Raw genomic sequence first — 16,536 nt, forward strand, 5'->3', positions numbered from 1 at the left:
ACTTTTTTGAGCTGGTAGTTCAAAGACACAAATTAAGAAAATGTAGGACATAAAGGCCAATATTTTTACAGTTAATTTTTTAAATTGGTATATTAGATGCACCAGATATGATTATAACAAGGACTAGCATCTCAGAATTTTGACCCTTATGTTTTCTATTAGCACAAAAAAAGTTTTCTCAAGTGATAGAAACCTTACCTCTGAATCAGAGGGTTATGGGTTCAAGCTCCAACTCCAGGGTTCGGGGGCATAATCTCAGCTGACACCTCAGTGCAGTTCAGAGGGGTACGGCATTGTCAGAGGTGCCACTTTTAACATTACAAAAGTGACTACACTTCAAAAGTCATGCTTTGCGACATGCTGAGATTGTGAAAGGTGCCGTATAAATGCAAGTCTTTCTTTCCTTTTTCTAGATGTGGTGCTGGAGTGAGGCCCTGTTTACCTGTTCCAATCGATGTAAAAGATCGCATGGCAACATTCACAGGAGGTTTTCCTGGCCAAAAGCCACCAAATCTGTGACTAGCACAGTAAACATGAGTACACTCTGCAGCCTGTGAATACCTTGTTACAACTGGTACACTTTGGAGCTTGTTTGGTGAATCCTGCATACTGGCTCTACCTTAGGGTAAGATGCTGAAAATTTACATATTTCCATAGGCCTTTCTGCTAATGGCCGCGAGAAACTCTGTGAAATGTTCTGTCTATTAGATTCACAGGGAGAGTTCTGCTATGGGAGTGTAGATCTCTGGAGCCAGTTTACTGGGTTTTTGGATACCTGCGACAGTGCAGCACTCCCTCAGTACTGCACTGAGAGCACCAGCCTCAATTTTATGCTAAGTCTCTGGAATGAGATTTAAACTCAAAACCTTCTAACTCAAGAGCCACTTTTTAGAACACAAATATATCTGTAAAACACAAAGTCTTAAAATTAGCCAGAATATGGCATGTTTAATGTAAAATTCACCTATTTGTCAGGGAATCACTGTTAACTGCAAATCAGTTGAGTGGTTAGTTATATTCAGGTGGTTGGCATTAATTGGGGACTCACCTGTGCTCATATATAAAGGAACAGACTGAAACTGTGGGGGTTAGGAGATATACAATATGTAATGTGTATCACTGTAAATAAAAGTTTGTAAGTGTATGAAGACTAGGTTTCCGTTTTAATTATCACTGCCTGGCTATCTGAGTTCTAACAATCGATCTCCAGATCTCCCCCAGAAATATACCTTCAATTCCGTGCCTTCAGGATCTTTCCCTTAAGGCTTTCATGTACTAATGTTGTACTCCTTCCGATACAGATAGAGGGATGTCGCTTGTATCTATAGCTCCAGGTATAAAACCCATATACTACTTGTTCTCACTTGACATAAAGGTATCGTTAGGGCCATTGTTGGGTTGTCAGCGTTTTGAGCTGTTGATCAGCTATCACTTGTTGTCTCGGTGAGATGTATGCCTAATTGTCAACCAAATTAAGACCAATCTGGCTTAATTATCCTGCAATGAAAGCTGTAAATTAGTGGTTGATTGACCTGCTGTTGAACTTGTCTGGATCTTCTTCCCTTGCTTGATGGAAGTCCAAGCTCAGCTCTGCATCAATTCCAATTCCACAATAGTTGTTCATTTGTACAATCTGCCAATAGTAAAAGGATGTTCTGGTCAAGTAGAACAAACCCTCAGCATCTCTAACCTTGCAGTTAATCAACTGCACAATGGCTTTATTAACCAGTAGCTTATTTCTTTATTTCAATGTTGTCATTATTCTGGTCCATTTATATTTGGCCATAGGTTCCAAATCCCTATTCTCAAGATAACGGAGTTCCTGAATTTCCAAATATTTGATGCATGCACAAAGCCAGAAAGCCTCAGAAATAACTGGCCACAAACAAAATTGGAAAATTTGTTTAGTAACTTGCCTCCCTAATTTGTTAACATGTTAATACAAGCAGTTGTTCCAGGATTACACATCAGATATAAAGTCCAGTTGGTGTGATAAGAACATAAGAAATGGAGCAGAGTAGATCATGTCTGATCCAATCTTGGTCTCAACTCCAATTTCCTGCAGGTTCCCTATAATCCTCAACTCCTCTGTAGATCAAAAATCTCTCTAATTCAGCCTTGCACATATTCAGTGACCCAGCCTCCACTGCTGTCTAGGGAACAGAATTCCAAAGATTAACAACCCTCTGAGAGAAGAAATTCCTCCTCATCTCCATTTTAAAAGGGAAATGCCTTATTTTGAAACTGTTCCCCCTAGTTCTAGATTCCCCCACAAGGGGAAACATCATCTCAGCATCTACCCTGTCGAGCCCTCTCTGAATCTTTTATGTTTCAATAAGATCACCTCTCATTTTCCTAAACTCCAAAGAGTATCAGCCCAACCAGCTCAACCTGTCCTCATAAGACAACTCCTTCCTCCTAAGAATCAACCTCGTGAACATTCTCTGAACCACATCTAATGTAAGTATATCCCTTCTTAAATAAGGAGACCAAAATAGTAAAAGCCCTTGGGATCCAAGGGAGAGTGGCAAATTGGATCCAAAATTGGCTTAGTGACAGGACGGGTGTTATTACAACTGGAAGATTGTTACCATTGGGGTTCTGCAGGGCTCAGTACTCTATCCCTTGCTTTTTGTGGTTTATATTAATGATTTAGACTCAAATGTAGGGAACATGATAAAGAAGTTTGCAGATGATATAAAAATTGGCCACGTGGTTGACAGTGAGAAGGAAAGCTTTAGACTGCAGGAAGACACAGATGGTCTGGGTCAATTGGGCAGAAAAGTGAAAAATGGAATTCAATCCAGAGAAGTGTGAGGTAATGCATTTTGGGAGGTACAACAAGGCAAGGGAATACACAGTAAATGGGAGGATACTGAGTAGTGTAGAGAACAGAGGGACCTTGGAGTATACGTCCACTGATCCTTAAATGTCAGGTCAATAGGTGGTTAAGAAGGCATATGGCATGCTTTCCTTTATCAGTCAAGGCATAGAATGTAAGAGCAGGGAGGTTATGCTAGAACTGCATACAACACTAGTTAGACCACAGCTTGAGTACTGTGTACAGTTCTGGTCACCACATTACAGGAAAGATGCGATTGCACTGAAGAGAGTGCAGGAGATTTACAAGGATGTTGGCAGGACTGGAAATTGCAGCTATGAGGAAAGTTTGGGTAGGCTGGGGTTGTATTCCTTGGAACAGAGGAGGCTGAGGAGTCACTTAATTGAAGTGTCTAAAATTATGAGGGCCTAGATAAATAGGGACCACCTATTTACTTTAGCAGAGGGTCAAAAACCAGGGGGCATAGATTTAAAGTAATTGGTAGAAGGATTAGAGGGGAGATGAGGAAACATTTTTTCACCCAGAGAGTGGTAGGAACCTGAAAGTCACTGCCTGAAAAGGTGGAAGAGGCAAAAACTCTCATATTTAAAAAGTACTTGGATGTCTACTTGAAGAGATGTGACTGGCAAGGCCTCGGACCTAGTGCAGGAAGATGGGATTAGGCTGGATAGCTCTTTGTCGACCGGCACAGAGACGACAGGCTGAATGGCCACCTGTGTCCTAGATTTTCTTTGATTTCAAAACTATACACAGTACTTCAGGTCTGGTTTCACTAACACCCCGTACAACTGTAGCAAGACTTCCCTACTTTTATACTCCAGCCCCCTTGCAATAAAGACCGACATTCCATTTGCCTTCCTAATTACTTGCTGTACCTAATACTGTGTGATTCATGCACAAGGACAACAGATCCCTCTGTACCTCAGCACTCTGTAGTCTCGCTCCACTTAAATTATATTCTGCTTTTCTATTCTTCCTACCAAACTGGATAACCTCACATTTCCCCACATTATACCCCATCTGCCAAATTTTTGCTCAAGTAACCTATCTATATCCCTTTTCAAACTCTCTGTATTCTCCTCACAACTTGTTGTCCTACCTATATTTATACATCAGCAAATATGGCTACAATACATTCGGTTTCTTCATCCACGTCACTAATATAGATCGTAAATAGTTGAGGCCCCAGCACAGATCCCTTGTGGCACTTTACTAGTTAGTTTGCCAACTTGAAAATGCCCCATTTATCCTGACTCTCTGTTTCCTGTTAGTTATCCAATCCTTTATCCATGCTGATATATTACCCCCAACACCATGAGCTTTTCTCTTGTGCAGTAACCTTTTATGTGACATCTTAGTGAATGCCTTTTGGAAATCCAAACACACGCATCTACTGGTTCCCATTTATCCACACAGCTCGTTACATCCTCAAAGAACTTTAATAAATTTGTCAAACACGATTTCCCTTTCATAAAACCATGTTGATTCTGCTTGATTGTATTATGTTTTTCGAAATGTCTTCTTACTTCTTCCTTGTTATTGGAATAATTAGATGTTAGGCTAACTGGCCTCAGTTTCCTGCTTTCTGACTCCCTCCTTTCTTGAAGAGGGGCGTTACGTTTGCAGTTTTCCAATCCACTGGGATATTTCCAGAATATAGGGAATTTTGGAAGATTAGAACCAATGAACCCACCATTACTGCAGCTAATTCTTTTAAGATAGGATGTGGGAGGTAAGGGTCACCACTTGTGTCCCTGCTGACTTCACCTGTGAGAAGTGCACCCAACTCCAGCTCCTCACAGACCGCGTTAGGGAACTGGAGCTGGATGAACTTCGGATCATTCAGGAGGCTGAGGGGGTGATAGAGAGCAGTTATAGGGAAGTAGTGACACCTAAGTTACAGGATAAAGGTAGCTGGGTGACCATCAGGGGAGGGAAAGGGAATAGGCGCACAGTGCAGGGATCTCCTGTGGCCGTTCCCCTCAATAATAAGTATACCGTTTTGGATACGGTTGGGGGGGACGACCTACCAGGGGAAAGCCACAGTGGCCAGGTATCTGGCACTGAGCCTGGCTCTGTGGCTCAGAAAGGAAAGGGGGAGAATAGGAGAGCGATAGTGATAGGAGATTCAATGGTTAGAGGAACAGACAGGAGATTCTGTGGTCGCGAACGAGACTCCCGGATGGTATGTTGCCTCCCGGGTGCCAGGGTCAGGGATGTCTCGGATTGAGTCTACAGGATTCTTAAGGGGGAGGGGAAGCAGCCAGAAGTCATGGTACACATCGGTACCAATGACATAGCTAGGAAAAGGGATGAGGACCTGAAAAGCGAATATAGGGAGTTAGGTTGGAAGCTAAAAGGCAGGACGAGCAGAGTAGTAATCTCAGGATTGATACCGGTGCCACGTGCTAGTGAGGCTAGAAACAGAGAGTGAGTGCAGCTGAACACGTGGCTACAGAGCTGGTGTAGGAGGGAGGGCTTCAGATATGTGGATCATTGGGATACCTTCTGGGGAAGGTGGGACCTGTACAAGAAGGACGGATTGCATCTGAACTGGAGGGGCACCAATATCCTGGGCGGGAGGTTTGCTAGAGCTCTTCGGGAGGGTTTAAACTAGTTTGGCAGGGGGATGGGAACCGGAGCTACGGATCAGTGGATGGGGTAGCTGTTGAACAGGCAGATACAGAGTGCAGAGAGTCTGTGAGGAAGGTTAGACAGTTGACAGGGCAAAGTTGCAGCCAGCATGATGGGTTGAAGTGTGTCTATTTTAACGCAAGAAGTGTCAGGAATAAGGGTGATGAACTTAGAGTATGGATCAGTACTTGGAGCTACGATGTTGTGGCCATTACGGAGACTTGGATATCACAGGGGCAGGAATGGATGTTGGATGTTCCGGGGTTTAGATGTTTCAAAAGGAATAGGGAGGGAGGTAAAAGAGGTGGGGGAGTGGCATTGCTAATCAGGGATAGTATCACAGCTGCAGAAAGGGAGGTCGTCGAGGAGGGTTTGTCTACTGAGTCATTATGGGTGGAAGTCAGAAACAGGAAAGGAGCAGTCACTTTATTGGGAGTTTTCTATAGACCCCCCAATAGCAACAGAGACACGGAGGAACAGATTGGCAGGCAGATTTTGGAAAGGTGCAGAATTAACAGGGTTGTTGTCATGGGTGACTTCAACTTCCCTAATATTGATTGGAACCTCCTTAGTGCAAATAGTTTGGATGGAGCAGTTTTTGTCAGGTGTGTCCAGGAAGGTTTCCTGACTCAATATGTAGATAGGCCGACTAGAGGGGAGGCTATGTTGGATTTGGTGCTTTGCAACGAACCTGGCCAGGTGGCAGATCTCTCGGTGGGAGAGCATTTCGGTGATAGTGATCACAACTCCCTGACCTTTTCTATAGTCATGGAGAGGGATAGGAGCAGACGGGATGGGAAAATATTTAATTGGGGGAGGGGGAATTACAATGCTATTAGGCAGGAACTGGGGAGCTTAAATTGGGAACAGATGTTCTCAGGGAAATGCACGACAGAAACGTGGAGGTTGTTTAGGGAGCACTTGCTGCGACTGCTGGATAAGGTTTGTCCCGATGAGGCACGGAAGGGATGCTAGGGTGAAGGAACCTTGGATGACAAGAGATGTGGAACAGCTAGTCAAGAGGAAGAAGGAAGCTTACTTAAGGTTGAGGAAGCAAGGATCAGAAAGGGCTCCAGAGGGTTACAAGGTAGCCAGGAAGGAACTGAAGAATGGACTTAGGAGAGCTAGAAGGGGACATGAAAAGATCTTGGCAGGTAGGATTAAGGAAAATCCCAAGGCGTTCTACACTTATGTGAGGAACAAGAGGATGGCCAGAGTGAGGGTAGGGCCGATCAGGGATAGTGGAGGGAACTTGTGCCTGGAGTTGCAGGAGGTAGGGGAGGTCCTTAATGAATACTTTGCTTCAGTATTCACTAGTGAGAGGGACCTTGTCGTTTGTGAGGACAGCGTGGAACAGGCTGATATGCTCGAACAGGTTGATGTTAAGAAGGTGGATGTGCTGGAAATTTTGAAAGACATGAGGATAGATAAGTTCACGGGGCCAGACGGGATATACCCAAGGTTTTTACGGGAAGCGAGGGAAGAGATTGCCGCGCCTTTGGCGATGATCTTTGCGTCCTCACTGTCCACTGGAGTAGTACCAGATGATTGGAGGGTGGCAAATGTTATTCCCTTGTTCAAGAAAGGGCCCAGGGATAACCCTGGGAATTACAGACCAGTCAGTCTCACGTCGGTGGTGGGCAAATTATTAGAGAGGATTCTGAGAGACAGGATTTCTGATTATTTGGAAAAGCGCAGTTTGATTAGAGATCGTCAGCATGGCTTTGTGAGGGGCAGGTCATGCCTCACAAGCCTTACTGAATTCTTTGAGGATGTGACAAAACACATTGATGAAGGAAGAGCAGTGGATGTGGTGTATATGGATTTTAGCAAGGCGTTTGATAAGGTTTCCCATGGTAGGCTCATTCAGAAAGTAAGGAGGCATGGGATACAGGGAAAGTTGGCTGTCTGGATACAGAATTGGCTGGCCCATAGAAGACAGAGGGTGGTAGTAGATGGAAAGTATTCAGCCTGGAGTTCGGTGGCCAGTGGTGTTCCGCAGGGATCTGTTCTGGGACCTCTGCTCTTTGTGATTTTTATAAATGACTTGGATGAGGAAGTGGAAGGCTGGGTTAGTAAGTTTGCCGATGACACAAAGGTTGCTGGAGTTGTGGATAGTGTGGAGGGCTGTTGTAGGTTGCAACGGGACATTGACAGGATGCAGAGCTGGGCTGAGAAGTGGCAGATGGAGTTCAACCTGGAAAAGTGTGAAGTGATTCATTTTGGAAGGTCGAATTTGAATGCAGAATACAGGCTTAAAGACAGGATTCTTGGCAGTGTGGAGGAACAGAGGGATCTTGGGGTCCACGTCCATAGATCCCTCAAAGTTGCCACCCAAATTGATAGGGTTGTTAAGAAGGCGTATGGGGTGTTGGCTTTCATTAACAGGGGGATTGAGTTTAAGAGCCACGAGGTTGTGCTGCAGCTCTATAAAGCCCTGGTTGGACCACACTTGGAATATTGTGTTCAGTTCTGGTCGCCTCATTATAGGAAGGATGTGGAAGCTTTAGAGAGGGTGCAGAGGAGATTTACTAGGATGCTGCCTGGACTGGAGGGCATGTCTTATGAAGAAAGGTTGAGGGAGCTAGGGTTTTCTCATTGGAGCAAAGAAGGATGAGAGGTGACTTGATAGAGGTGTACAAGATGATGAGAGGCATAGATAGAGTGGATAGCCAGAGATTTTTTCCCAGGGCGGAAAGGGCTATCACCAGGGGACATAATTTAAAGGTGATTGGAGGAAGGTTTGGGGAGATGTCAGAGGTAGGTTCTTTACACAGAGAGTGGTGGGTGCGTGGAATGCACTGCCAGCGGTGGTAGTAGAAGCAGATAGATTAGGGACATTTAAGCGACTCTTGGATAGCTACATGGATGATATTAGAATGAAGGGTATGTAGGTAGTTTGATCTTAGAGTAGGTTAAAGGGTCTGCACAACATCGTGGGCCGAAGGGTCTGTACTGTGCTGTACTGTTCTATGTTCTAAGACCCTAGGATGCAGGCCGTCAGGTCCAGGGAACTTGCTATCCTTTAGTTCCATTAGTTTTCCCAATATTTTTTGCCCTAATGATAGTGATTGTTTGAAGTTCCTCCTTCCCTTTTGCCCCCTGATTTTCTACTATATTTGGGATGCTTTTAGTGTTTTGAACCATGGCTTTGAGCTCTCCTGCCATGACTTAACCCTTTAAATTAAACCTTTTGGAAGATGCTTAATATCAAATAACATCAATTACTCTAGGGCCCTTCTTCCCTGGCCCTCGTTATGACAGAACGCCCTAAAAAACACTACTTACTGTATATGAAAATAAACTGTAGACATTTCTTAGTGTTAGTTACTAAGCAAGCTATTTAGAGCTATTCCCTAACAGCAAATTCGCCAGAAAAAACAACAGACCTGAGGATTGGGAGCAGTTTAGAATTCAGCAAAGGAGGACCAAGGGATTGATTAAGAAGGGGAAAATAGAGTATGAGAGTAAGCTTGTGGGGAACATAAAAACTGACTGTAAAAGTTTCTAGAGGTATGTGAAGAGAAAAAGATTGGTGAAGACAAATGTAGGTCCCTTACAGTCAGAAACGGGGGAATTTATTATGGGTAACAAAGAAATGGTTGACCAACTAAACGCAGACTTTGGTTCTGTCTTCACAGAGGAGGACACAAATATCATACCAGAATGTTGGGGAACACAGGGTTTAGTGATAGGGAGGAACTGAAGGAAATCAGTATTAGTAGAGAAATGATGTTGGGGAAATTGGTGGGATTGAAGGCCGATAAATCCCCAGGGCCTGATAATCTACATCCCAGTGTACTTAGAAATAATGGATGCATTGGTGGTCAGCTTCCAAGATTCTATAGACTCTGGAACAGTTCCTACAGATTTGAGGGTAGCTAATGTAACCCCACTATTTAAAAAGGGAGGTAGAGAGAAAACAGGGAATTATAGACCAGTCAGCCTGACGTCAGTAGTGGGGAAAATTCTACAGTCCATTATAAAGGATTTTATAGCAGAGCACTTGGAGAACAGTGGAAGAATCGGAAAGAGTCAGCATGGATTTACGAAAGGGAAATCATGCTTGACAAATCTACTAGAATTCTTCAAGAATGTAACTAGTAGAGTTGTTGATGGGGAGCCAGTGGATGTGATTTATTTGGACTTTCGACAAAGTCCCAAATAAGAGACTAGCGTGTAAAATTAAAGCACATGGGATTGGGGGTAGTGTATTGCGATGGATAGAAAATTGGTTGGCAGACAGGAAACAAAGAATAGGAATAAACGGGTCTTTTTCCGAATGGCAGGCAGTCACTAGTGGGGTACCACAGGGATTGGTGCTAGGACCCCAGCTATTCACAATATATATTAATGATTTAGATGAGGGAACTAAATGTAATATCTCCAAATTTGCAGATGACACAAAACTGGGTGGGAGGGTGAGTTTTGAGGAGGATGCAGAGAGGCTTCAGGGTGATTTGGACAAATTGAGTGAGTGGGCAAATGCATGGCAGATGCAGTATAATGTGGATAAATGTGAGGTTATCCACTTTGGTAGCAAAAACAGGAAGGCGGATTATCTGAATGTCTATAAACTGAGAGAGGGGAATATGCAGCGAGACCTGGGTGTTCTCATACACCAGTTGCTGAAGGTAAGCATGCAGGTGCAACAGGCGGCAAAAAAGGCAAATGGTATGTTGGCCTTCATAGCGAGAGGATTCGAGTACTGCGCCTGTACTGCGCTGTAATGTTCTAATTCTAATTCTAATACAGGAGCAGGGATGTCTTGCTGAAAGTATACAGGGTCTTGGTGAGGCCACACCTGGAATATTGTGTGCAGTTTTGGTCTCCTTATCTGAGGAAGGATGTTCTTGCTATAGAGGGAATGCAGCGAAGGTTTACCAGACTGATTCCTGGGATGGCGGGACTGACATATGAGGAGAGATTGAGTTGGTTAGGATTATATTTGCTGGAGTTCAGAAGAGTGAGGGGGAGATCTCATAGATACCTATAAAATTCTAACAGGACTTGACAGGGTAGATGCAGGAAGGATGTTCCTGATGGTGGGGGAGTCCAGAGCCAGGGGTCATAGTCTAAGGATACGGGGTAAACCTTTCAGGACTGAGATGAGGAGAAATTACTTCACCCAGAGAGTGGTGAGCCTGTGGAATTCGCTACCAGAGAAAGCAGTTGAGGCCAAAACATTGTATGTTTTCAAGAAGGAGTTAGATATAGCTCTTGGGGCGAAAGGGATCAAAGGGTATGCGGGGGGAAGTGGGTACAGGTTACTGAGTTGGATGATCAGCCATGATCATAATGAATGGCGGAGCAGGCTCGAAGGGTCGAATGGCCTACTCCTGCTCCTATTTTCTGTGTTTCTATGTTTTCTACCGTGAAGACAGATACAAAATATTTGTTCAAAGTCTCTGCCATTTCCTTGTTTCCCATTATTAATCCCCCAGTCTCATTCTCTACACTTGTAGAAGATATTACTGTATGTTTTTATATTTCTTGCTAGTTTACTCTCAATCGATTTTCATATCTTTTAAGTCATCCTTTGCTGGTTTCTAAGATTTTCCCAATCTTCTGGCCTACCACTAATTTTCACAGCATTGTAAGCCTTTGCTTTCAATTTGATACCACTCCTAACTTCCTTAGTTAACCTTTTCATAGAGTCTTTCCTTTTCAAAGGAATATATCTTTATTGAGAAATGAAATTTCTCCTTCAATATCTGCCACTGCTTATCTACCATCTTACCTTTTAACCTATTTTCCCAGTCCATTGTAGCCAACTCGTCTTCATACCTTTGTAAGTGCCTTTATTTAAGTTTAAGACACTAATTTCAGACTCAAGTTTCTCACCCTCAAAATGAATGTAAAATTCTATCATAGAAAAGTTATGGCACAGAAAGAGGCCCATCGTGTCTGCGTCGGCTGAAAAAACTAGCCGCCCAATCTAATTCCACCTTCCAGCACCTGGTCCATAGCCTTGCAGGTTACAGCACTTCAGGTGCATGTCCAGTTACCTTATAAATGAGTTGAGGGATTCTGCCTCCACCACCGATCCTGACAGTGAACTCCAGACCCCATCACCCTCTGGGTGAAAAACATTATCCTCATGTCCCCTCTAATCCTTTTACCAATCACCTTAAATCTGTGCCCCTGGTAATTGACCTCTCCGCGAGGAGAAACAGGCCCTTTGGCCCATCATGTCTGTGCCAGCCATCAAGCACCTATCTATTCTAATCCCATTTTCCAGCACTTGGCCCGTAGCCTTGTATGCTATGGCGTTTCAAGTGCTCATCTAAATACTTCTTAAGTGTAGGCCCCTCATAATTCTGTACACCTCAATTAAGTCACCCCTCAGCCTTCTCCGTTCTAAGGAAAACAACCCTAGCTGATCCAATCTTTCCTCATAGCTGCAACTTTCAAGCCCAGGCAACATTCTTGTAAATCTCCTCTGCACTCTCTCCAGAATAATTATGTCCTTCCTGTAATGTGGTGACCAGAACTTTACACAATACTCCAGCTGTGGTCTAACCAGCATTTTATACAGTTCCAGCATTACATCCCTGCTTTTGTATTCTATACCTCAGCCAAAAATATGTCGTCTTCACCACTCTATCTACCTGTCCTGACACCTTCAGGAACCTATAGACATGCACTCCAAGGTCTCTCACTTCCTCTACCCCTCTCATATCCTCCCTTTTATTGTGTATTCCCTTGCTTTATTTGCCCTCCCCAAATGCATTACCTCACACTTCTCCGTATTGAATTCCATTTGCCACTTTTCTGCTCACTCAACCAAACCATTGATATCATAGAGATTTACAGCACGGAAACAGGCCCTTCGGCCCATCGAGTCTGTGCCGACCATCAACCATCCATTTATACTAATCCTACATTAATCCCATATTCCCTACCACATCCCCACCTTCCCTCAATTCTCCTACCACCTACTTACACTAGGGGCAATTTATAATGGCCAATTTGCCTATCAACCTGCAAGTCTTTGGCTGTGGGAGGAAACTGGAGCACCCGACGGAAACCCACGCGGTCACGGGGAGAACTTGCAAATGCCACACAGGCAGTACCCAGAATCAAACCTGGGTTGCTGGAGCTGTAAGGCTGCGGTGCTAGCCACTGTGCCACCCCATTCTGGAGTCTACAGCTATCCTATTCACTATCAACTACACGGTCAATTTTTGTGTCATCTGCAAATTTCCCAATCATGCCTCCCACATTTAAGTCCAAATCATTAATATATACCACAAACAGCAAGGGACCCAACACTGAGCCCTGTGGAACAGCACTGGAAACCGCTTTCCATTCGCCAAAACATCCGTCAACCATTACCCTTTGTTTCTTGTCACTGAACCAATTTTGGATCCAACTTACCACATTCCCCTGTATCCCATGGGCTTTTACTTTTCTGACCAGTCTGCCATGTGGGACCTTGTCAAATGCCTTACTAAGATCCATGGAGACCACATCCACTGCACTACCATCATCAATCCTCCTTGTTATTTCCTCAAAAAATTCAATTATGTTAGTAAGACAACACCTTCCCTTAAAACATCCATGCTGACTATCTCTGATTAATCTGTGCCTTTCTAAGTAACAGTTTATCCTACCTCTCAGAATTGATTCTAATAATTGGCCCACCACCGAGGTCAGACTGACCAGCGTATAACTATTTGGCCTATCCCTCGCACCCTTTTTAAACAATGGTGCAATGTTTGCAGATCTGCAATCCTCTGGTACCTCACCTGTATCTAGTGGGGATTTGAAGATGATCCTCAAAGCATCTGCTATTTCCTCCCTGGCTTCCTTTAACAACCTGAGATACAATCCGTCAGGCCCTGGTGATTTATCCAGTTTCAAGGATGTCAGACCCTCGAATACTTCCTCTCTCACTATGCTTATAGTATCTAATATTTCACACTCCTCCTCTTTTACTACAATGTTTGCATCATCCCTCTCCTTTGTGAAGACAGAGACAAAATACTCATTAAGAACCCTACCCACATCTTCGACATCTATGCATATGTTCCCTTGTACATCTCTGATAGGCCCCAGCCTTTCCTTAGTTATCCTCTTGCTCTTAGATAAAACATCTTTGGGTTTTCCTTGATTTTACCTGCCAACAGTTTTTCATTGCCTATCTTTGCTTTCATAATTTCCCTTTTTACTTCATCTAGGCACTGGAAACGACAAAACCAGCCCTGTCAACCCTACAAAGTCCTCCTTACTAATAGTCATAGTCATACATAGTCATACTCGCGGAATCATACCTTACAGACAATGTCCCAGACACTGCCATCACCATCCCCGGGTATGTCCTGTCCCACCGGCAGGACAGACCCAGCAGAGGTGGCGGCACAGTGGTATGCAATCAGGAGGGAGTTGCCCCGGGACATCGACTCCGGACCCCATGAAGACTCATGGCATCAGGTCAAACATGGGCAAGGAAATCTCCTGCTGATTACCACCTACCGCCCTCCCTCAGCTGATGAGTCAGTACTCCTCCATGTTGATCACCACTTGGAGGAAGCACTGAGGGTGGCAAGGGCGCAGAATGTACTCTGGGTGGGGGACTTCAATGTCCATCACCAAGAGTGGCTCAGTAGCACCACTACTGACCGAGCTGGCTGAGTCCTAAAGGACATAGCCGCTAGACTGGGTATGCAGCAGGTGGTGAGGGAACCAACAAGAGAGAAAAACATACTTGACCTTGTCCTCACCGATCTGCCTGCCGCAGATGCATCTGTCCATGACAGTATTGCTAAGAGTGACCAGCGCATAGTCCTTGTGGAGATCAAGTCCTGCCTTCACATTGAGGATACCCTCCATCATGTTGTGAGGCATTACCACCGTGTTAAATGGGATAGATTTTGAATAGATCTATCAATACAAAACTGGGCATCCATGAGGCGCTGTGGGCCATCAGAAGCAGCAGAATTGTACTCAACTACAATCTGTAACCTCATGGCCTGGCATATTCCACACTTGACCGTTACCATCAAGTCAGAAGACCAACCCTGGTTCAATGAAGAGTGCAGGAGGGCATGCCAGGAGCAGCATCAGGCATACCTCAAAATGAGGTGTCAACTAGATGAAGCTACAACACAGGACTATCTGCGTGCCAAACTGCGTAAGCAGCATGCGACAGACAGAGCTAAGTGAACCCATAACCAACGGATCAGATCTAAGCTCTGCAGTCCTGCCACATCCAGCCGTGAATGGTAGCGGACAATTAAACAACTAACTGGAGGAGGTGGCTCCACAAATATCCCCATCCTCAATGATGGGGGAGCTCAGCACATCAGTGCCAAAGATAAGGCTGATGCATTTGCAACAATCTTCAGCCAGAAGTGCCGAGTGGATGATCCATCTTGGCCTCCTCTTGAAGACCCCAACATCACAGATGCCAGACTTCAGCCAATTCGATTCACTCTGCGTGATATCAAGAAACAACTGAAGGTACTGGATACTGCAAAGGCTATGAGCCCTGACAATATTCCGGCAATAGTACTGAAGACCTGTGGTCCAGAACTTGCTGCACCCCTAGTCAAGCTGTTCCAGTACAGCTACAACACTGGCATCTACTCGGCAATGTGGAAAATTGCCCAGGTATGTCCTGTACACAAAAAGCAGGACAAGTCCAACCCAGCCAATTACCGCCCCATCAGTCTACTCTCAATCCTCAGTAAAGTGATGGAAGTTGTCATCGACAGTGCTATCAAGTGGCACTTGCTTCGCAATAACCTGCTCAGTGACGCCCAGTTTGTGTTCCACCAGGGCCACTCAGCCCCTGACCGCATTACAGCCTTGGTTCAAACATGGACAAAAGAGCTGAACTCAAGAAGTGAGGTGAGAGTGACTGCCCTTGACACCAAGGCAGCATTTGACCGAGTATGGCATCAAGGAGCCCTAGCAAAACTGAGATCAATGGGAATCAGGGGGAAAACTCTCTGCTGGTTGAAACCGTACCTAACGCAAAGGTCCTATGCCCAACCATCTTCAGCTGCTTCATCAATGACTTTCCTTAAATCATAAGGTCAGAAGTGGGGATGTTCGCTGATGATTGCACAATGTTCAGCACCATTCGCGACTCCTCAGATACTGAAGCAGTCCGTGTATAAATGCAGCAAGACCTGAACAATATCCAGGCTTGGGCTGATAAGTGGCAAGTAACATTCGCACCACACAAGTGCCAGGCAAAGACCATCTCCAACAAGAGAGAATCTAACCATCTCCCCATGACATTCAATGGCATTACGATTGCTGAATCTCCCACTATCAACATCCTAGGAGTTACCATTGACCAGAAACTGAACTAGAGCAGGCATATAAATACCGTGGCTACAAGAGCAGGTCAGAGGCTAGGAATCCTGCGGCGAGCAACTCACTTCCTGACTCCCCAAAGCCTGTCCACCATCTACAAGGCACAAGTCAGGAGTGTGATGGAATACTCTCCACTTGCCTGGATGGGTGCAGCTCCAATACTACTCAAGAAGCTTGACAGCATCTAGGACAAAGCAGCCCGCTTGATTGGAACCCCATCCACATTCACTCCCTCCATCACCGACACACAGTGGCAGCAGTGTGCACCATCTACAAGATGCACTGCAGCAATGTACCAAGGCTCCTTAAACAGCACCTTCCAAACCCACGACCTCTACCAACTAGAAGGACAAAGGCAGCAAATACACGGGAACACCACCACCAGCAAGTTCCCCTCCAAGTCACACACCATCCTGACTTGGAACTATATCACTATTCCTTCACTGTCACTGGGTCCAAATCCAGGAACTCCCTTCCTAACAGCACTATGGATATACCTACCCCACATGGACTGCAGCAGTTCAAGGAGGCAGCTCACCATCACCTTCTCAAGGGCATTTAGGGATGGGCAATAAATGCTGACCTGGCCAGTGACGCCCACATCCCATGAATGAATAAAAAAAAACTCTCAAGTATTACATCAATTAATTGACCAGAATTCAAAATAATTTAATCCAGACAAAAAAGTTCACAATTCTGTAATTTTAGAGCTATTAATATATGCAAATTTT

At 44.7% G+C, this 16,536-nt stretch overlaps 1 protein-coding gene across 1 annotated transcript in view; it reads right to left on the reverse strand.

Moving 5' to 3' along the window:
* LOC137373117 (diacylglycerol kinase theta) overlaps positions 1–16,536 on the reverse strand; it is a 296,078-nt gene that overhangs the window by 61,104 nt on the left and 218,438 nt on the right. Inside the window, exon 19 of the mRNA XM_068037996.1 lies at positions 1,533–1,633. Within this exon, the coding sequence (XP_067894097.1) occupies positions 1,533–1,633 (101 nt within the window). The remainder of the gene's footprint in view (positions 1–1,532; positions 1,634–16,536) is intronic.

This window comes from Heterodontus francisci, chromosome 1 (assembly GCF_036365525.1).
Source record: "Heterodontus francisci isolate sHetFra1 chromosome 1, sHetFra1.hap1, whole genome shotgun sequence".
NCBI classification, from domain to species: Eukaryota; Metazoa; Chordata; class Chondrichthyes; order Heterodontiformes; family Heterodontidae; genus Heterodontus; species Heterodontus francisci.